Raw genomic sequence first — 22,243 nt, 5'->3', positions numbered from 1 at the left:
TAATGAGTTGAAGTGATAGATTTATGTTTTTTCTGCAATATGTGGCCTTTTGCTGTCTCCCGTAGGAGGCGGTAACTGTATAAATAACAGATGGTGACATTGGAAGGCAACTGCTCCCTCGCCTTAGTTGTCTCAGCCTTTTCTGTCGCTTTGTTAAATTAAACACCCCAGCGATTAGACCCACGACATCTGAAGCATCAAACACGAGGCTGCCTCCTTCAGAAAGGCCGTCCTGACTCATGCAGATCGACATTTGATCAGGACAAATGTTATTGAGGGAATGACAGTTTGAGCTTTGGTTGGACGTACATTATGGATTGTACTGAACAATGAATTCTGTGCTGATATGTTATGGAGTGGTTTAAATACAGCAGGAAATGACAAATTTACCCTTTTTAGTTTCTAAAAAAGATAGTATGCCAAAAAATGTTTCACTTATTTATTGATTGATTTAGCAAACAAAATAATAAATTTTTTGAAGTGTATGTAAACTTTTATTTTTAAACAATTTTCCATCAGTAAATGCTTTTGAATTTGTGTAAAACATAGTCCAATAATCTGCTTTATTTATAATCTCGGGGGGAAGAAATTACTTTAATAGACTTTCTTGGCATTTATTTGTTTGCAAATTCTAGACAACCTTTATACACTTCATTTAACCAGCACATTCTGCAAAATATCTCCTTCAGTGTTCATCAAAAAGGTTGTATAATTTTAAAGGCATGAAGAGCAAATGATAACAGAATGTTCATTGTTGGGTCACTATCGTATCATCTTTTTTTGTCGTCGGGACACTATGTAGGGCAAAGTACAGAGCTGTCAGTAAATGAGACCTAGTCGCCTAGGGACCCAAAATACAGATGCCTGTTGAGGACACACAGATGTACAGTTTTTCAGCGGTGGCAGATTGTGTAGTGGTTTTATTCTTCTGATCCAGGATTTTGTTCTGCAAACCTGATCTGTTCAAAGGCAGATCTGCTGAGAGGAGACTGATTTCAGATCAGAGAAGAAAGCAGCCCTGGATGCTGGGTTTAACGCAGGAGCACAGTGTGTGCCTGCACCTGCAGCTAAATTATCTGTTATTAATTCAACAAATGTAGTGTAACATGAGAATGTCTTGTCGCTGAAGCCCTGCAGGGATTTCGGCTGCTATCTGCATCTCCTGCTACCGCTGGCTTTTAGTGCTACATTTACAGAGTTCCTGCTTTTGATGCAGTAGAAAAGACATACTTTAAGATCAGACACCCAATCTTTAATCCCTCTCTTAATTTTTAATTCTTTTTACTGTTATTGTTGCTGTATATTGTGCAAAGACACTATATTCAGAAACTTCTTGTCTTGTCTTTTCTTTATTTCTCTTTTTCCCCCTCTGTAAAAAGCGAGAAGTCTCATTCTCTGTTGTAGCTGGTCAATTTTTTATTAAAATGTTTGTAAAGATAAATGTTTTGACCTTTTGACTTTAAAGCATTATAATATATTGTATTATATTACATTATATTATCCTGTAAAGCAAAAAAAAAAAAGTATATATATTTTATATATATATATATATATATATATATATATATATATATATATAAATAGATCTACGACTAGCACATAAATTGCAAACTGTGGTTTTGTAGTGTTTCTTTTTTCTGCACCTTTAGTAGTATTTTTGTGCCATTCATTCATTTTTTATGTTTTTTTTTTTTTTTTGATGCATACTTTGATGTTATCACTCTAAACTTTGTTTATTTAATGTCTAGTGACTAGTGAGAAAACTGAAACAATATTGTTGCTTGTTGCAGGTTGACAGGGCGATCTGTTGTGTGAACATGTAGTGAGCTGTGCACATTTTCCCAGCCATGTCAAGTCAAGTCAAGTCACCTTTATTTATATAGTGCTTTAAACAAAATACGTTGTGTCAAAGCAACTGAACAAAATTAATTAGGAAAACAGTGTGTCAATAATGCAAAATGATAGTTAAAGGCAGTTCATCATTGAATTCAGTTATGTCATCTCTGTTCAGTTAAATAGTGTCTGTGCATTTATTTGCAATCAAGTCAACGATATCGCTGTAGATGAAGTGACCCCAACTAAGCAAGCCAGAGGTGACAGCGGCAAGGAACTGACAGTATTTATTTAATTTTAATTTTAATTGTAATTTTTCTTGTGGTGTGAACACGTAGTGCTGGTGGCTTATTTGATACATGTATACTCTAGACTCTATGTATCTCTAACCAATACATATAATCATTTGTTTTGAATCGTACGACAAAATGTCAGTTTAGATGCAGAGGTGTTTGTATAACACAAATTGTTGTGATTTGTTCACAGACGTGAATGTGTTGCGTGGGGAACTGACTGAAGAGGCTCAGAATTGCCACTTGACTTTATGATCCTGAAAGTGGTATCCGTCCTTCCACACCCACTTGACAACCTTGGAGCGCGGCAAGGAACAAAGACAAACGACACTAACGACAGTACGGTTAGGAGAAACACTCCGGGAGGGCGATTATATCGAAACCTACAAAACAGGTTGTCAGGATATCGTTAAAGTTGTAGGTGTCTTTGAAATGACGACAGGAACCAATAGCTTTTGAATTTGTTATGAATTCCCTTAAAGGGATAGTTCACCTCATGTCACTCACTCACTTTCGTTCATCTTTGGGACACAAATTAAGATATTTTTGTTGAAATTCGAGAGCTCTCAGAACCTGCATAGACAGCAAGGATCCTTACATGATCAAGGCACAGAAGCTACTGAATACTTTTTGTGGGCAAATAAAACCAAAATGATGTTATTCGACAATTCCTCTCACCTTGGCGCCATTTTGGAGAGTATCACAATGTATGTGCGTGCTTTGATCTAAATGTAAACAAAGTTTGCTGTTTTGTGTCAGCAGCACCATGCGCTTATGGTTCAGTTCAAAGCTCGCAAATACATCGATATACTCTCCAAAATGGCGCCAGGGTGAGAGGAATTGACCAATAAAGTCATTATTTTTGTTTTCTTCGCACACAAAAAGTCTTCACGTAGCTTCGAAAAGTTACGGTTATTATTTTAACAATGTCCTTACTACGTTTCCGGACCTTGATCATGTTAGGATCTTTGCTGTCTATGGGAGGGTCAGACAGCTCTCTGTATTCATCAAAAATAAAGGTCTTACGGGTTTGGAACAACATGAGGGTGAGTAATTAATGACAACATTTTCATTTTTGGGTGAACTATCCCTTTAAGCGTCGTCCAGGCAACTTTTCTTCTTGATGAGGTCTGACAGTCTACAGCTGTGCCTCGCGATGCGCCACCAGACGTGGCCCATTCCTCCGAGCCATGTGTTGGCGGTCAGCCCCCATCCTTGGTGCCTAACAGACGCAGCTGTGAAGAAACATCGGTCGCAAACGTGCAGATGCTTTCTTCATCGTACATCAATACTTCCTCAATAAGACAAACTTCCTCCCAAGGCTGCAGATTGAATTTGGTGAAATCAAATGACAGACAGCACATCATGTGATTTCTGGCAAAGAAGTGTCCAAATGCACATATAATGCTGTGTAGATATTGATCTTAAGAGCAGATCTCCTCCGTGGTGTCCGTTCGCGACCCAATCGAAGCCGCATCTGTATGTCAGACACAGTTCGGCCTAATTACACTAATACATCAAATCAGGTGGCAGCGATGCGGGAGATAGCGTCATGTCTGTGTGTAGGCGTGAGGAGATTATCTGTGGTTATCGATGTCTTGTCATGTTTTCTGTGTTTTTTATGGGGGATATGTGGATCCGAATGTGTAATTGCTTTAGAAATAGAGATCCCAACTGTATCCCATCCCGTCTTGACTTACTGTTTTCAGTGTGACTATTGAAAGCGATGGAAAATGGTTGTTATAGTCAAGATGAAAATTTTTCTGTTAAATTACATATGGCGCTACATGTTATACATGTTTTTGTGTTACACAAAAGAAAAGTAATGTATCGTCATTTATCAATAGATGACAAAAGAAAAATAATGTATCTTCATATATCAATAGATGATAATCATTAAATATGACCTTTAAACACACACACACACACACACACACACACACACATATATATATAGATATATATATATATACACGTATACACATTTATTTATATTGCAACATTTATATTCATAATATATTTCATTATGTAATAAATAAAAACAAAACGATAACAATTAAATTCAATTAATGACCATTAAACATGATAAGCATGAAACTATGATGAGCACATACTATATTGCAAACTATGTTTATAATAATATTTATTATTATTAGTAATAGTAGTATTATTATTAGTATTATTATTATTTTTATTTTAATATTGTCTCTTTTTATATATTTAATAATATATTTAACATTCAATACTAATAGAAAATAGAAATATAGAAAACTAATATTAAACACCTTAGCATATATTACAAAATATTGGTTTGATAATGAATTTTTATCTATCTATCTATCTATCTATCTATCTATCTATCTATCTATCTATCTATCTATCTATCTATCTATCTATCTATCTATCTATCTATCTATCTATCTATCTATCTATCTATCTATCTATCTATCTCTCTCTCTCTCTCTCTCTCTCTCTCTCTCTCTGTCTGCCTGCCTGCCTGCCTGCCTGCCTGCCTGTCTAGATACACACGCACAGACACACACACACACACACACACACACACACACACACAAACACACACACACATATATATCCTTATCCTTGTTGGACACTTTTCTCACACAATTCTCATTCAGCTGACAAGTTTTGTTCACCTTGCTTCGAGCAAGAACCTCATAAAATCTTTAAAATAATTAACAATGTTTTAAACCCAAAAGTAATCCACTCTGATGGATAAAATCAAGTCTTTAATTTAAATCTGTTGTTCCACTTAGAAATATGACACGTTAGTGAAATTGGTTGTTTCATGTGAATTGTAAAGCATCTCCTCGTGACTTATTGTTTAATTGGATTACATAACCATACTCAGTTGAATTAAAATGTGAAATAGCTGTATTTTGTCATAAGTGACTGCACTAACCAGGCCTCTGTTTGGATATAGAAGTCTGTGTGAGCTTGCAGTTTCAGCACCACTGGTCCAAAGCGTGTTCCGGGTGTGAGAATGCTGTCTTAAGAGGGGAGTCTGAATTTGCACGGCTCATTTGTCTGGAGAATGTGTTGCCTCGGGCCAGGCCTCGCATCCCCACCCACACCCCTCTCCATCCTCCGAGCGGCCCATGAAAATAATTTAGACTGGATTGTTTGGTGAATGAGGTGCCCTGCGGATGCATTGGTCAGCCATACATGGTTAACTGCACACATCTACTCCCAGTCTGCTGTTCACATGTAGGTCAAAGGGTCAGGATTGATTCACACTGTGTCATGTAAGCATGTGGCCTATTGCAGAATACAGTACTTTTATAATGCTGTAGCCGATCGGTAACAACTATGGGGTTGCAAAGTTAGTCAGTGCTGTTTATTCTGTTTGTTTGTTTTTTTTGTTTTTAATTTTATATAAAACACAATATGCATATTCTATATATATATATATATATATATATATATATATATATATATATATATATATTCATCATGGCTGCATTTATTTGATCAAAAATACAGAAGAAAAAACAAATATTGTGAAATATTATTACGATGTAAAATAATGTTTTTCTATTTTGATATACATTCAAATCTAATTTATTCCTGTGATGCAAAGCTGAATTTTCAGCATCATTATTCCAGTCTTCACTGTCACATGATCCTTCAGAAATCCTTATAATATGCTGATTTATTATCAGTGCTGGAAACTGTTGTGCTGCTTGATTTTTTTTTTTTTTTTTTTGAACCAGTGCTACTTTTTTTCAGGATTTTTTTGGTGAATAAAACGTTAAAAAGGAAAGCATTTATATATATGCTAAATGCATAAATTTAATTTAATTTAATTTTAATATACACACACACACACACACACACATATATATATATATATATATATATATATATATATATATATATATATATATATAATTTATATATTTATTTAATATAAAAATATTTTATTATTATTATTTATTTTTTTAAAGAAATTAAAACTTTTATTTAGCAAGGATGTGTTTAATTGATAAGAAGTGATAGCAAAGATTTATATTTTTGGAAAATATTTATATTTTTAATAAATTCTGTTCTTTTTAACTGTTCTTTTAAATCAAAGAATACTAAAAAAGTTTCACAGTTTCCAAAAAATAAAAAATAAAAATAATAATTGCCTGTACAAAAATTGCCTGTTGTCGACATTGATAATTCTAATAATAAATCAGCATATTAGAATGATTTCTGAAGGATCATGTGACTCTTCATACTGGAGTAATGCCTGCTGGAAATTCAGCTTTAAAAATTCCAAAATCTTTCAAATAATTAACCCTCATTTGTCAGTCGGGTCATTTTGACCCGAAAATTATTTTCTAAAAATCGTGTGTTGACCATACCAGTCTAAGATTTCTTTACTTTTGTCACATTTGCACCGGAAAAACACACACACACACAAATAAATTAATGTGTCTTTATTTTTCTTAAAATATCCAGAATAAAAGGTAAATATAAAAATAATCACCAAAAAATTACAGAAAAAGCTATATAAATATTTAGAAACAATTTATATATAAAAATAGATCATATGTGTCATGTTTAGCCTTCCAGTCATTTTGACCCGCGAGGGACACTTTGTTATAGGTTCCGGAGGGACGGATGAGGGTTAATGCATTCATTTATGTGATTAAATCAAAATGCCAAAATAAATAAATAAATAAGTTATAATAATTTGTGTAATTAATAACTAATACTAAATAACTACAAACAATATTAATGTACTTTATCTTGTGAAGCGTTATAAAATATAAAAACTCTTTTTTTTCAAAGAATATATTTTGAGTTTATTTATATATATATATATATATATATATATATATATATATATATATATATATATTTTTTTTTTTTTTTTTTAAATATAGTTTATAATTAAAACATATTTCTCACCCTGTTTTTCGAAGTTTTGTTTGATTTCTTTCAAGCTTTATTTTAAACTTTATCCAGTGTATTTTAAACATATTCTTTGAATGCAAGGCTTAATATCTTAAGCATTTTCCCATCTCAAGTAAATGTATTTTTTTAAGGATGTTTACTTGTTTTATTTACATAATTAGATGCATACGCCAAAGCCACAATTATTCCGATGGCTAGTTAACTGGTCCCATAAATGGGTCTGCTGGAGTTATTTTAGATTTAGTCCCACAGCAATGCCTCCCATCAGACCTGCCTTTGTCTAATTACAATAATTCTTGCAAAAGGACGAACGTCTGTGCAAATCAAGCCTACGAGCCAATGGTCGCTCTCCACCAGCCAGTTTACATGAATGGACTTTTAGAGAGCATTTGACATAAGAACAGCTCATATCATACAACCCCACTGTGTGTGTGCCGGTTCCCTTTCGCTCTCTTTTCTGCTTTATTACTCCCACAAATATTGCTCCAAAATATCCCTCAGCCATTTTGCGAAACACTGACAGTAATGTCTTTTTAAAAAATCCCTCAGCTATGTGGCATTTGTGCTACATCTGTTTATTTAATGTATTTCAATCACCAGTCATTGGTTCATTCCACCAGATAACATACATTTTGCTAAAATGAGGGGCGAGAAATCCACTAGGGGTTTTAAATATGAATAGAAATGGATAAAATGCCAGAGGACACTGAGCTTTGTCTGTTTGTTGGATTGGCAGAGAGAAGATTGGTGTCTTATTGACATTTTAATCAACTCTAGTCAAGAGATGCTTTCAGGGCGTCTTATTGTGAAGACATTAACAATGCAAAATTCCAGTGGCGTTTAGATAGGAAAATCCACAACTGTCTCAATTAAACAAGTGAGTCTAGCAAGAAATGGCAATGAAGAGTTGCTATTCATAGATCTCATGCCTTTTTTCTGCATTCAATTCTATATTAGATGCATGTCGCGTCACTGTTTCATGTCAAGATGTATTTTGGTGCTGATTGAGATGATTTTCTTCACAATTCCGTCTCCATCGTGCATGTGTAGTGAAGGCACCTCCTTGCAAGGGGTTGGCATGGCAACCAAGGACAGGAAGTAAATCAGTGCCAGCTGAAGAAGTGGTCGCCAAGGAGACGTCGAACAGAAACTTTGCAGCGCGCAGTGAAAACGAGTGGGAGAGATATCGATATCTGGCGCCCAAGAAGGGGCATGGCTTATCGTGTGGGGGCGTGTCTGGGGAAGAGATGCATTTGCGTAGAAGCTAATTTGAAGATAGAACTCATTTGCATAAACAGTGTGGTTTGTGAAAAGAGAATATGCCAGATGGCCACTTGTTACATTGGAAGTGCCTCTTTGGATGCAGAATGACGACGCTTTATTATAACTCAGGCAGAATGGAAAATGCTAACTTGTTTCAGTTAGCAGGGTTTGTAGCTGGAGTCATTGAGTATTGTGTTGATTTAGTGAGACTGACTGTATGTCTTCAAGGTCAGTGGAAATAGATGCATGATGAAATGGTCATCATATAACATGAAATACTCAAATATGACATGTTCCTGGGTCAGCTTCTTTTGTTGGTCTGGCAATAACATTTAGCTCTAAACCTAGCCCACAAAAATCTTGGTAAGAAGTTTGTTTCAGGACCAACAACGGCTTTCTTTTTGTGAAAACATATCTGGATGACTTTTTCCATTTCAAACTGTTCTGTTTCCAATCACACTGAAAAGAAATTGAATTAATGCAAAAATGTATTTTTGTAAATGTATTTCCAAAAAAAGCTTTTTGTTTTAAGAAAATCTAATTTTAATAAGGTTGTTTTTATTATTATTGTTATTATTCATTCATTATTATTATTATATTTGTAAGAAAAATATATAAGAGTTTGTTTTTAACTTGGTGTTTATTTATTGTACATTCATGCATGATGCCGCTGCTCTCCAGAACGCTGTAGTAAAAGTAATTTTTCTTTCTTTTTTTATTGTGGAAAAAAGCTCTAAATGAAGTCATGCATCTGTACTTAAACATGCCTGTCACTGAATGCATATACATTAATATGCTCACGGTTTCACATGCTGCACTTTATCCAGCTGCGGCACTGGATATGCTCTGCTTGTGAATGATGTTGAAGAGAGAGAGAGAATCCGGCTAAATGGCATCACCATTTTATTGCACCCTCTTCTCCCCTTAATTTCCACGCTGTAAAAAATGCAGCTGACCTGCTTGTATCCCACATCTCATTAGACAGTCGGTCCCTTCAACGAGCTCCAGTGTTTATATCTCCCTTATCTTTCAGCCTTCATGTATTTCCATGTTGTCATTGTGTACATCCAGACACCTCTTTTTATTTCCTCTCTCGCAGACTCATCAGGGGAGTTTTTCTGACAGTGCTCGCCTCGTCTTTCTCTGTGGGGGCCTTTCCAGCACTCTCCCTGCCAGTGCGTCTCCACCTGCCACCGCCGCAGGGGTCTGGACTTGCACGGTGCTAACAGATAGTCTGCTTTTGTTTTTGCGGTTGCCAAAATCCATTTCCATGCCATAACCTCGAGTTGCGACTGTCTAACAGAGCCCACATACTTTGTTCCATATCATTCCAGAGTATGAGCGTACAGTGATGGATGCAGTTATCCCCCACCCCCTTCTCCCGGTTCTCGAAAGAGCTGCAGTTCTGCAATGCCCTATAAATGAAACACTGTTGCTTTTTACTGATTTGGCATGACTCATCCTTTTCATCCCCAATTTTGTTTTGTTTTTTAGTGGAACCAAGATCCTCCATGCTGCAGGATTATTGAGAGTCCTCGGGAAAAGCTCTCTTTTCTTGCTGGATGCTTCTTGGGAGCCTTGTTTTTAAGAAGGGAAATGATCTTCCTTGCACCAATGCTTATTGTTTACATTATTGACTGGAATGTACTTTAATTATACAGCAGTTTCTTCTGGTCCTCGAATTCAGTATTTGTTTAAAGAAATCTAATGAAACTGCATGTTTACAATTTGATTTTTAGGATCAGTAGGTGGCGAAAAAATCTTTATGAATTAGTCTTTATGAATGAATTAATTCAAAACTGATTCATTCAGGAATTAAATAAGTGACTGTTTTTGGGAATGAGTCATTGAATAATGATATCCAATACCCTGATTCATTAAAAAATTAGGCAAATTACTCTTTATGAGTGAGTCATTGCATCATAACTCAGATAATTATATCAAGACACTGATCCATTCAGAAATTAAACAATTGACCATCTTTACCCTTTTAATTCTCAACCAATTTGATCAAAACATTGATTTACTCAGGAATTAAACAAATCACTCTTTATGAGTGAGCCAAAAATAATTCACATATTCTATTCTTTCAAAAACACGGATTAACAGAGGGAATAAACGAAGGCTCATCTTTATGAGTAAGTTATTGAATCATTCTCAGTAATTTAGTTCAAAACATTGGTTTGCTCAGAAAGTCACTGAGGAATTCACTCATCCCTTTTTTTTAAACACTTGATTCTTTCTGTAATAAACAAGTGACCATCTTTGAGTTAGTCACTGAATCCTTCCTAACAATTTAATTCAAAACAGTGATTCATTGAAGAATGAAGTAAATGACTCTTACGAGTGACTCACTCAAGCATTTACTCATCCATTTCATTCAGTTATGTCTTTCTTTGGAAATATGTTTGTTGGCAAAGCAAGTAATCAGCAATGTTGTGACATAACAGTAAGTTACTAAATATTAGCAAGAGTACTCTGGTTTGTATGGCATTCCTGGTCTTGTTGCACCTGATCGTAACATCTGGAGGTTACCACTGTTGCTACAGGTAACTTGTTGATTCTACAGCCCATAAGCTGTTCATCCGCCTGTAGATGGATGACCCTGTGGAGAACTTTCCATCCCACTTTCTTTTATATGAAGCAATTCCCAGTCTTGTAAACCAATGGCTGAACTATCATAGTTTATTGATGCTATCCAAAATACCTATGAGTTGTGCTCCAGCAGGCCTGCAGGTAAATGAAACCTGGCTCAGAGCCTCTAACTCTGTGTGTTGAGAAATCTAAAGGAAATCTTCTATTTTGTCAATACCATTGGTTTTTAAATAGAACAGTTTTGATATGATATGTTTGTTAAATGACAGCATTACCCTCTTCTGTCAGCAACACTGGCATCTGTGGCCTGGGTGTCATCTTGATGTATGCTTGCCAAATGATGATGCAATGCACGAGTAAGCATTTTTTTTTTCTCTTGTACTTTCTCTTCGCCTCTCATTCCCTTTCCTACACTTCAAATTTCCTTCCTCCTCCTTTTCTCTTCTTTCCTACTTCCCTTATTCTTTTTTCCTCTCTCCTTACTTTCTCTTTTTTTTCTCTTCTTTTATTCTCTTTCCTCTTCCATTCACCCTCTTCCTATTATTTTATTCTTCCTTCATTGTTTTATTTAATTTTCCTCTTACCTTCTACTTCAACCTTCTCTACCTTATCTTCTGCTTCATTTCCTCTCTCTTTCCTTTCTCTTCCTCTTCTTTCCATTTTCCTTCTGACTTCCTCTCCTTTTCCTTTAATATTTTACTTCCTTTTCCTCTTCCCCTCTACTTCTCCATCCTGTCTGCTTCCTCTGTTACACTAGTTTTCCACGCATTCTCCTTCCTGCTTACTTCTCTTTCCTTTTTTCTCTCCCATTTCCTTTCAACTTCCTCTTCTTTACCATTTCCTCCTGTTTCCTTCCTCTTGTCTCCTACTTCCTTTCCTCTTTCCTTCTTCTTCCTTCTTTCCTTTTCATCACTTTTGTATTGCTCTCTCCTTCCTTTTCAGTTCTTTTCTTTAATTTTCCCATTTGCCTTCTGCTTCCTCTTCCTCCTCTTCACTTCGCATTGTTTTCTTTGCCCTTCCCTCCTGAATCTTATTCTTAGTTTCTATCTTATATCTCTCTATATCTACCTTCACTTTCTTTCCTCTTTCACTTCACTTCTCCCCCTTCCTGTTTACTACTTCATCTCTCCTTCTTCCTCCTCTTCCTTTCTACTTCCTCTTTTGAAATTTCCCCCTTTCCTCTGCTATTTCATCATCCTTTTTTCCGTTCTCTTGCGCTTCTTCTCCGTCCTCCATTACTTACCTTCTCCTTCCTTCCTTCCTTCCTTCCTTCCTTCATCTTCTCCTTCCATCTCCTTCTTATCCTTCCTCCTCCTCTTCTGTTATCCTTCTTCCTTTATCTCTCTTACCTCCTCTCCTCAAAGGTGAACACCATATTAATCCAATACAGCTCTTGACATTTGATTCTCTTGTGCAGAACTGCATGATTGCCATAATTGTTCTCACCTAACCCTGTTCACCCCGCCGTGTGACGGATAGCACAGAAGCTTTTCGAGCTCGCACTGTGCCGAGAAGCACACGGCCGCATTGTTGTCAGCAGCAATGGCATTCAATTTCATGTCATTTGAAAAAAATTAATTCACCTTGTTACACCTCACGCCTTTCTAGGCCTCCGCCGCTTGATCCTCTTCCTTACCACCCTCCCTGCTGAAGCGTTTACCGCCTGCTGCATCATCCCTTACTAGGGCAGAAGTTTAAAAATGTATTCATTTCATAATCTTATTTTTTGTTTATCATTTTTTTCATCTAATTCCCTTCCCACATGAAATCCAATTTTGCCAGGCTCATTGTTTGAGAGGCAGCAGGATTTCTGCGGAGTGCTTTTTTGTTTGCCTCCCTCTCTTTCTTTCTCTCGACTTGGAGCAGCCTAGATTGTGCTATGCAATTTTATTAGTGTAAAATCAAATCAGGGGAGATAAACCGGACCCCGCACTTGAAACCAGCAGGGATTTTCAGTTTTTCGAAAAGATTTGTGAAGTTAAAGCTTTATCTTTCCTTGTAATTGATCATTTAGATGCAAGATATATATTACAATTATCTCTGCATGAAATTAAATTAAATTAAATAAAAATGAGCATATCGTTTAACTACTGCGAGCCTTTCTCCTTTAAAACATTTAGTGATAACACGGTTCAGTATATGTTTCGTATGAGATCCTCAACAGCAGTCTAGAAGACTTCAGGGCAGCAATTCAAGTAGATTTGCGATGAAAGAATAGATTGTTATGGCAGTTACTATTAGGTTAAGACCAGCACCCTGCCGAGAGGAAGAGGAAAGGCAAGCCAGAGAGTGAAAAGTGGTACAAACAGTTTTGCAGTGCTTTCAACATGGTGTTGTAATGCCCACAGGGAAGAACATCCATGTTCAACAGCTCTCTTTCATCTTTGGATCCTGCGATCCAAAACGTTTTCTAGTGCTCAGCGTGTCTATGGAGAAAATGTGATGCGTTTATTTGCAACACATTTTCATAATCGATTAGTCGGTGGGTTGTCTAATTTACTTGTCAGACTCATTCCCAAGGAATCATTATATAATTAGTGAGATTGAGGGTCATGTTTACTAGACTAGACTTCTGTAGGGGCATTCAGGTAAGTTTTCTTCCTGTATGCTTAAAATGTTAGGACAGAGTGCAATAAGGTCTTAAAGGGGTGGTAGATTGCAATTTAACTTTTTTAATGTTAGTTAATGAGTAATGATGCTGTTTGAGCATAAACAATATCTGCAAAGTTGCGGTGCTGAAAGTTCAATGCAAACGGAGATGTCTTTTAAAATTCTAGCAGTTTAATGCCTACAAAATGGCTTTTAGGGACTACAACGAGCTTCCTCCCGGGTTGGGTCACAAAACCGGAAATTTTCATAAACCCTGCCCCCAGGAACATGCAACAAAGGGGGCGATACCATGTTGTAAACCCAAGATAAAACTAGGGGTACATTTTAAAATCTAATTATATCATTCAGATCATCAGCTCAGCTCCAACAATGAACTGTTCCCTTTATACACTTATTTTTACATAGCTATGAGAAGCATTGAACCAGCGGTTCTCAATTCCAGTCCTCGCGCCCCACTGCTCTGCCCATATTGTATGTCTCTCTTTTAACACACCTGATTCAGATAATCAGCTCGTTAGAAGTGAGCTATGTGCATGAACTGTGTTCCGATTGACATGGTCTCTACACAGTTTACTGCTCCCTACTTCCTGAGCGGGGGAAATCTGTTGAAGTTTACTTCACTTCGGAACATTCACGGATTTGCATTGCACAACGGCCATCTGCACACATGGACAAGTGTGACATCATATACCTCTGTAAATCAATACAATTTAAATTCACGTCTCGCATTAGAACCGTGCTTGCACAGGTTCTGCGTGATCCTCTTCACTTGCATCCACTGCATCTCAGTCAGCCTCAAATTGATAAGCAATATAGACAACGCCATTGTTTACAATACAACAGGAGCACATGCAGTTGAGGTGAGTTGCAAGACCTTTAGATGCCCACTAGAGGCAGTTTAGCCAATCACAACACACTGGACCAGCTAACCAATCAGAGCCCCTTGCTTTTTTTCTTGAGGGAGGAGCTTCATAAAAGCAGAAAATGATCAGTGTGTTTAGAGCAGAAGGGACAGAGCTGTGTGGAATAAAGGTAAATTATGTGAAATGTGTGTTTTTTTTGTTGTTTTTTACGAAACATTAAGACATGTTAGACTGCATCCTATAAACACATTCAAGCCTAAAAAAAAAAAAAACAAAACAAAACAAACACGTCAACCAACCCCTTTAATACAAGTTTATAAAACTGACTGCATGCTACACTCAGAATAATTGTGTTTTTTATCTAGTGTGCTGCTAGGAATACTAAGGTCATTGCTTTGATTTTCAGGGAATGCAAGAACTAAAATAATCTATATAGACCCTTGAAAACAAGAATGAAACCCCTCTTGTTTTGGGTAAGATCTACTGTCTTCAAAATGCATAAATACATATGTAAATTCATATCTAAACCTAAAACAAACATGCGCTTTTCCACCACTTCCAGGTTTCTTTCTCAGTCTGGTCACACATGTGCCTTTAAGTATCTCTGAGAGCCTAACGCTCTTGATATGTGGGGTTGATTGAAGGATTGGTAGATGGGAAGCCATGCTTTTATTTATGCCTCCTCTGAAAGAATAAATAAAGTGACACAGACAGACAAGGCAGTTCATATCTCCCTGACTGAGGAGAGGAGGAAACAGAGAGAGACCCAATATTGAGGTGCAGCTTTATGTGACTTAGATTGAGAGTGCTGTGTGTGCAAAGACATGAACTTACAGACACCACACACACTCAAAAAAATAAAAAATAAAAAATAAATGGATATGAAACACTCTTCCAAGGTCACCTACGGTGCATGTGTGTGTGAGAAATGTTTTGTCTGTGATTCACTTCCACTAGGCTTGAGGGACTTTAGTGGCTAGACAGAGATTGTTTTCAATGCTGGAGCACCAATATGGTGACTGGCTTGTTCCTGTAATGGAACAAAGCATGTTCTCAAAATTGCATTGCTAATATTAGAAAATATTTATTAAATAGTTTTGACCCTTTTGGTGGAGAATCACACCATGGAAATCGATTGCAGTGCAGCTTTTATTGCAGTTTTTATGGCATTACCTAATTTGCATATTTTGTTTAGTGAATCAGGCACTGCAAAACCTCCTAATAAGCAACAGGAACTTAATAAGATTGAATATGTATGACAGTTTAGTGTATATTATCTATAGCATCTGTCTGTTATAGCATTGATTTGTGTTAGTGTCATCTACAGTGGTAATCCAAACCTTATATGGTTCTTTCTCTCTTTTTTTGCAGTTCGGCCTGATAAAACCCTTCCCAAAGAGTGGAGAACCTGTCAGCGAATTATGAATGATAAACAAGATGACCTCATCCCTGATGCAGCAGACGATGAGAGGTCCTAGGTGGAACCGGGCCCTGTCCGACCCATTGTTCGTGCTGTCACTGGCCCTGCAGCTTCTGGTGGTGGCTGGCCTGGTGCGAGCACAGACCTGCCCCTCTGTCTGCTCTTGTAGCAACCAGTTCAGCAAAGTCATATGTACGCGACGTGGCCTTCGAGATGTACCCGATGGTATTTCCACCAACACAAGGTACCTGAACCTTCAGGAGAACCTCATCCAGGTGATCAAGGTTGACAGCTTCAAGCATCTAAGGCACCTGGAGATCCTGCAGCTTAGCAAGAACCACATCCGCAACATTGAAATTGGAGCTTTCAATGGGCTGGCTAACCTCAACACTCTGGAACTCTTCGATAATCGTCTAACCACAATCCCTAATGGGGCTTTCGAGTACCTGTCCAAACTTAAAGAGCTTTGGTTGAGGAATAACCCTATCGAGAGCATACCCTCTTATGCCTTCAACCGTGTACCATCACTGCGAAGGCTGGACTTGGGCGAGCTTAAAAGGCTCTCATATATCTCAGAAGGTGCCTTCGAAGGCCTCAGCAACCTACGGTACCTGAACCTGGGCATGTGCAACTTAAAGGAGATCCCCAACCTCATTCCTCTTGTCCGATTGGATGAGTTGGAGATGTCAGGAAACCAGCTGTCTATAATAAGGCCAGGGTCTTTCAAAGGCCTCGTCCACTTACAGAAACTGTGGATGATGCATGCGCAGATCCAGACGATTGAGAGAAATGCCTTCGATGATCTTCAGTCCCTTGTAGAGCTCAATTTGGCCCACAATAACCTTACCCTCCTGCCTCATGACCTCTTCACCCCACTACACCACTTGGAGAGGGTACACTTGCATCACAACCCCTGGAACTGCAACTGTGACATCCTCTGGCTCAGTTGGTGGCTAAAGGAAATGGTGCCAGCCAATACCAGTTGCTGTGCCCGCTGCTCATCACCTGCCAGCCACAAAGGGCGCTACATTGGTGAACTTGACCAGAACTATTTCCATTGTTATGCACCGGTGATTGTGGAGCCACCAGCAGACCTGAACGTGACTGAGGGCATGGCAGCAGAACTGAAATGTCGAGCAAATTCTTTGACCTCAGTCAGCTGGATAACACCCAATGGGTCCATCATGACACACGGGGCATATAAGGTGCGCATTTCTGTGCTCAACGATGGGACGCTAAACTTTACCAATGTCACAATGCAGGACACGGGAACATACACTTGTATGGTGAGCAACTCCGCAGGCAACACGACAGCCTCAGCTACGCTCAATGTGTCCTCGACAGAGAACAGCAGCTTCAGTTACTTCACTACAGTTACGGTCGAGACCACAGAAGCGGCACATGATGAGGGCCACCCAACGGTACAACAGAAGAGTGGCCCTACTCCTTCTTCTGGGATTTGGGAGACTTTACCACCTTCCTTTACCACCACGACCACAACAGCACGGACACCACTGTCCACCAAGGCCACCGACAAGACCTACACCATCCCAGTCACAGCCCTGATTGATGGCTCCCTCAACACCTTGGATGAGGTCATGAAGACCACAAAGATCATCATTGGTTGCTTTGTGGCCATCACCCTGATGGCGGCCGTCATGCTGATCATATTTTATAAAATGCGCAAACAGCATCACCAGCAGAACCACCACGCACCGGCGCGAACCATTGAGATCATCAACATGGATGAGGATTGTGTAACAGGTGGACCTACCATGGAGGGCCACCTCACCCTGCCTCCACTGGAGCATGAGCACCTGAATCATTACAACGCCTACAAGACTGTGTACAACCATGCCTCCACCATCAATTCTATACACAGCTCTGCCCACGAACCTTTGCTAATTCGGGCCAGCTCAAAAGACAATGTACAAGAAACCCAGATCTGAACTGCTTTTCATAATGTGGATTAAACAAAGAAAAAAAGACTTCTAAAACTCTTAAGGAACAGTAAGTGACATATCGATTTTGAAGATTGTCGAAACAAAGACACAGTAGACTGATGCAAGACGTATGAGAAGGATGTTGACAGGTACAAAGGGACATTGGGAGTGGAGTGTACGTCAACCGTTTCAAAAGTGTCTTTACATAACAGAAGTTATTTATTTAAGGAAAATAACTATTGTGGTTTAATCAAGAAAAGATGTAATCTGCAATTATTTTTCCAGCAATTATTTCTCCATGTTTTCTAATGTTATTTTAAGGGATGTTGGTTTACTAATATGCTTTTAAACTCTGTTTAAATCTGTTGTTCTGTACGTGACGACCCAAGTCATTTGCAGATGAATCTGAAACTTTCCATCTTTCTGAAATCTCAAGATTCACATTTAATGTTGATACGTTTAAAATCTTAGGTTGCAGATTTTCATATTAGAAAACTTCCATACCATAACTGTTTAAACTGACCACATTATTCAGTTGTCCTTGCTGAAAAAGAAGCTCTTTAAACTATATTGGTCCATCTGTTAGTTGGTTTTAGAGGTGTTTTGGGCACTTTTCAACTGGACGGACTGGAAGACAAGCTTTAAAACAGCTAATTTTTCAACAGGGATGGCTACTACAAATTATGTGCAGATGTATGCCTGGCTTCTCCACCCTTAAAATTTAGAACAAGGAGCCCTGGAAACGTGTCCCAATTAAAACCGGGCCAAATGTCAGGAACAAATGTCTATTTGATGCATGCAGGGCAATTTCAAATAATTCCTGTGCTTGGTCCAGAAGATTTATGGATTAAGTTAGCATTTGGATGCATCCCACATGACCTTAAATACATGTTGAGTCATCTCATGCTTAAAATAAGCTTTATTTAAGTCCTTAAACTGTTTTCTGCATTTTTTTTCTCATAGCGTACAACAACTTGGGTTCCTGTGGCAGTTCATACTTGACACCAAACTAAAGTACCCCAATACTCAGATGCAGCACACACATTCTATGCCAAATTCTATATGGGCAGGGCATTGAAGATTGTAGACCTTTATTTGAAGTGGGAAAAACATAAAGCTGGTACTGACATAGCACCATCTCCATTTCAATCCACTTGTCTTGGTGCTCCCCATGGATACAGTTGAATGAAATCATTCTGGAATGGTCTAAAAGCCAGACACAGAACCCTAAATAAGTGGGCAAAGTCAGTTCAGCTCAGATCTAAGGCTTCCAAAGATGCCACAGGTGTGTCTATAGATTCTGTGAACCGATTGTGTTTTGTTCCCTCTCACTAGTTCTTTTTTCTTGAATTCTTTCATATTCTATCTTCCATCATTCCGCGCTGTCAATCTTTTTAGGCAGTTATGCAATTCTTTTTAAACTTTTAAATCATATTCAGTCACTTATTTTCGGTACAGACTGGGGATGATACATCCATCTTCGTCTTTACACACACAGTAGCCTCTGGCTGCAGGGGGAATGACTTGACATTATGAATTAATTTATGAAATAAGAATGGCCTTAGACGGTCACTATAGAAACCAATGACCTTGGACAGGGTGGGGAGTAGCTGACAGACATTGGCTTGACACTTTAAATGTATCCAGAGTCAAATGGGAGAGCGAGGCTAGGAGAAAGAGCCAAAGTGGACTCATTTGAAGTCATTTAATCTATAAAGCAGTCTACAGATCTATAGGTATTTTGAATTAAACCAATAAACCTGTGACATTTTATTCAGATTCTTAGCGTTTTGTTTTTGGCCGTTCATAATTCATGCAATGCACACAGGGGACTAACATGAGGATTTTTCTCTTGATTTTTCTCGTGTCTGGTCTTAATACTGATGCAGACTGATACCATGTGGCATTTGGTGAACTTTTCCGTATCATATTTTGATCACACAGCAGATGCACTCTGATTTAAAAAAAAATCCAATGCAATTAGGCTTGTCAGCTTTGCTATTTCAGATCATTACGAAAAAGTTTTTTGAGCATACCTCCTGCCCACTAGAAGCAAAGGCCATCTGGTACATTTTCTAATCAAGATATCAAAGTGTGCAAAAAAAGACTGTTTTTCATCTGAATATGCTGCTCTTTCGAATCTTAATTAATTTTCTTGTCTTTCTGTATTTAGTTTGCGTTGTCACTGAAATTGATGTCAATCTGAACATAAAGCTAAAAAAAAAATCCTTATCGTCAATGGAGTTTAGCACAAAAGTAAACCAAGTCATTGGGTTTTCAGTTGCATTTATAATTATTTTAAGGAATAGAATCATTGTCTTAAATTGTCATAATTTATGGAAAAGGTCTGTCATTTTTTATAATATAATCATTTTTTTATTATAAGTTTTGTTTTTTGGCTTATTGTGATTTTCTTTTTCTGTATGTTTGTTCAGTCCCTTCATGCAAACACATCTGTGTTTTGTGTTTCAGTTTAGGATTGAACAAGATGCTTTTCTCGCTGTTTCACGTAACTTCTTTCTTTTCGTCTCTGAGAGGGAATGGTGTTCTAGTGGTAGATTTCTATAAAAATAAATTTTGAAAAAAAAAAAGAAAAAAAAAAAACTTTTTAAATTTTAATTTTACATGTGCCAACCTGTTCTCAAAGATTAAAAAAAGAGAGAGCGTGAGATATGCTGTAAAAGACGACTGGATTGATTTTCATGTAAACATTATTTCATGATCTTTAAAAAAAAAAAAAAAAAAAAAAAGATGGAAATCGATTATAGAAATCAGAGTTTGTAGTTCATACACAAGATAAGGTTACAAATAAACTATCATTGTCTTTTCTCTATTGTCTCTTTAGTTTTCTTTCACCAAGGTGTATTGTTTTAAAATGAGATTTAAGTTTATAACACTATCTTGTATTTCGTATTACACACTTCAGCTTTGAAAAAAAAAAAAAAAACATATTGGTGTATGTTTTAGTGCTTCAAATGTCTCAAAACATCATCTTGCTGTGTTTTTCATTGATATGCAGTATTTAGTGTGTGACTGGCTCCACCAGTTGTTTTTAGATTTTAGACTACAAATGAGTGAATTGAGAAAAGACGCATGAAATGTTTCCTCCTTGTTGATCAAAAGCAGCTGGACGTAGTGCATGTTGCAATATGAATAAATTACACCGGCTGCCTCATTGTGTTCGTCAATGAGCACAGCAGTGCTGTTTTCCAGTGCTGTGCTCAGAGACAAATACCTGTGAGACGAAGCTCCTCTCATTTTACTTGTGCCTGACTGTTTTAATGAATATAATTGCAATATTTAAGAGGAGAGAAGGAACATCTGTTTGGAAAAACGTATAGAGTATATTTGTGTTTTACTTTATTTTTCCAGGAGATTTGAACTTTATTTTAGCAGTGTTTTATCACAGTAGTTATCTAGCATTTATGACTAAAATAAAGTAGCATTTAATCACTTTTGTATTTAATCATTCAACAGATAATTTTATTCAAAGCGACAAATGATGAAAAACAAGCCTTTTTTATCATATTGAAGTCAACAACATTAGTAGTGTCGCAATAGCAATTTTGGAAATGGCTTTGGGCCTGTATTTTCAGGCCAATGTTGCTTGTTTCCTGCTTCTAATTGTTAATTTCCTGATGAACTGTCCTGTGGTTGTCCGTTTAAGACTAATAATGGAGCAGAAGGCCAATTCAAAGAGGTTTGCTCTTGGAATGTTGACCCACAATGCAACAAAATGTTTTGGGGGGGATACTGCCAACCCATACTAGCAAAATGTCTCTATTTCTACCATTATGAATTGTTAGCTTAGCAGTGAGTTTGATTTGACAGGCGATCTGACCAATCATAAAGCAGAATCCACTATTTCTATCCGTCAAACAAACCGGACAGGAGAGTAGATTTACTTTAGTGGACTTGATCTTGGAAAATGATGTGAATTAACTTTGATGAATGTTCATTCATGTTTATTGCTTTAATTAGTAAAGAGGAAGAGATAATCGGTTTATGTGATGCTTTAACTGAGGAACTACAGTGATCTGTTTGAATTTCTTTAAAAAAGGTATAATTTGAAAAGACACAATTTCATATCTACACTGTAAAAAATGGCTGTGAATTTAAGGAAAAAAGACTTACAGTAAAAACCCGTTAAATGGTTAATGGTAAGTTCCCCCTAATATATACGGTGAAAAACTGTATTGGACATTGTAATTTTATGTTAGTATACCGTTTTGAAAGTGGAAAAGAACGTATAATTTACAGCAAATGCACATAAATTGACATTCTCAGAATTCCCTGTGTTACATTTCAAATTTGAGTTTGCTTTCTTTTTTATTCTTTTTTTGTTATGTTTGTTGTATGTTACATCTTTATTTCATCAGGTGACTTCCTAATCACCACCTGCTTTTGGTGGTTATAGCTATTACAGAGTTACAAAATGGATCTCAGTACTTCAGTATGTTGGTATATTAACATTATATCAGTTAAGGAAATTATAGTATT

The 22,243-nt window shown here is 37.2% G+C and overlaps 1 protein-coding gene across 6 annotated transcripts in view; it reads left to right on the top strand.

Annotated features, from left to right (window-relative positions):
* lrrc4ca (leucine rich repeat containing 4C, genome duplicate a) overlaps window positions 1–20,574 on the top strand; it is a 235,321-nt gene extending 214,747 nt beyond the window's left edge. For all 6 annotated transcript variants that reach the window (XM_059536079.1, XM_059536077.1, XM_059536078.1 and 3 more), the window contains one exon: window positions 15,752–20,574. In XM_059536079.1, coding sequence (XP_059392062.1) covers window positions 15,806–17,749 — 1,944 coding nt within the window. In that variant the 5' untranslated portion in view covers window positions 15,752–15,805 and the 3' untranslated portion in view covers window positions 17,750–20,574. The remainder of the gene's footprint in view (window positions 1–15,751) is intronic.
* Window positions 20,575–22,243: the final 1,669 nt, after the last annotated feature.

This window comes from Carassius carassius, chromosome 43, assembly GCF_963082965.1.
Source record: "Carassius carassius chromosome 43, fCarCar2.1, whole genome shotgun sequence".
Classification (NCBI taxonomy): Eukaryota; Metazoa; Chordata; class Actinopteri; order Cypriniformes; family Cyprinidae; genus Carassius; species Carassius carassius.
This window is presented reverse-complemented; position numbering and strand designations above follow the sequence as displayed.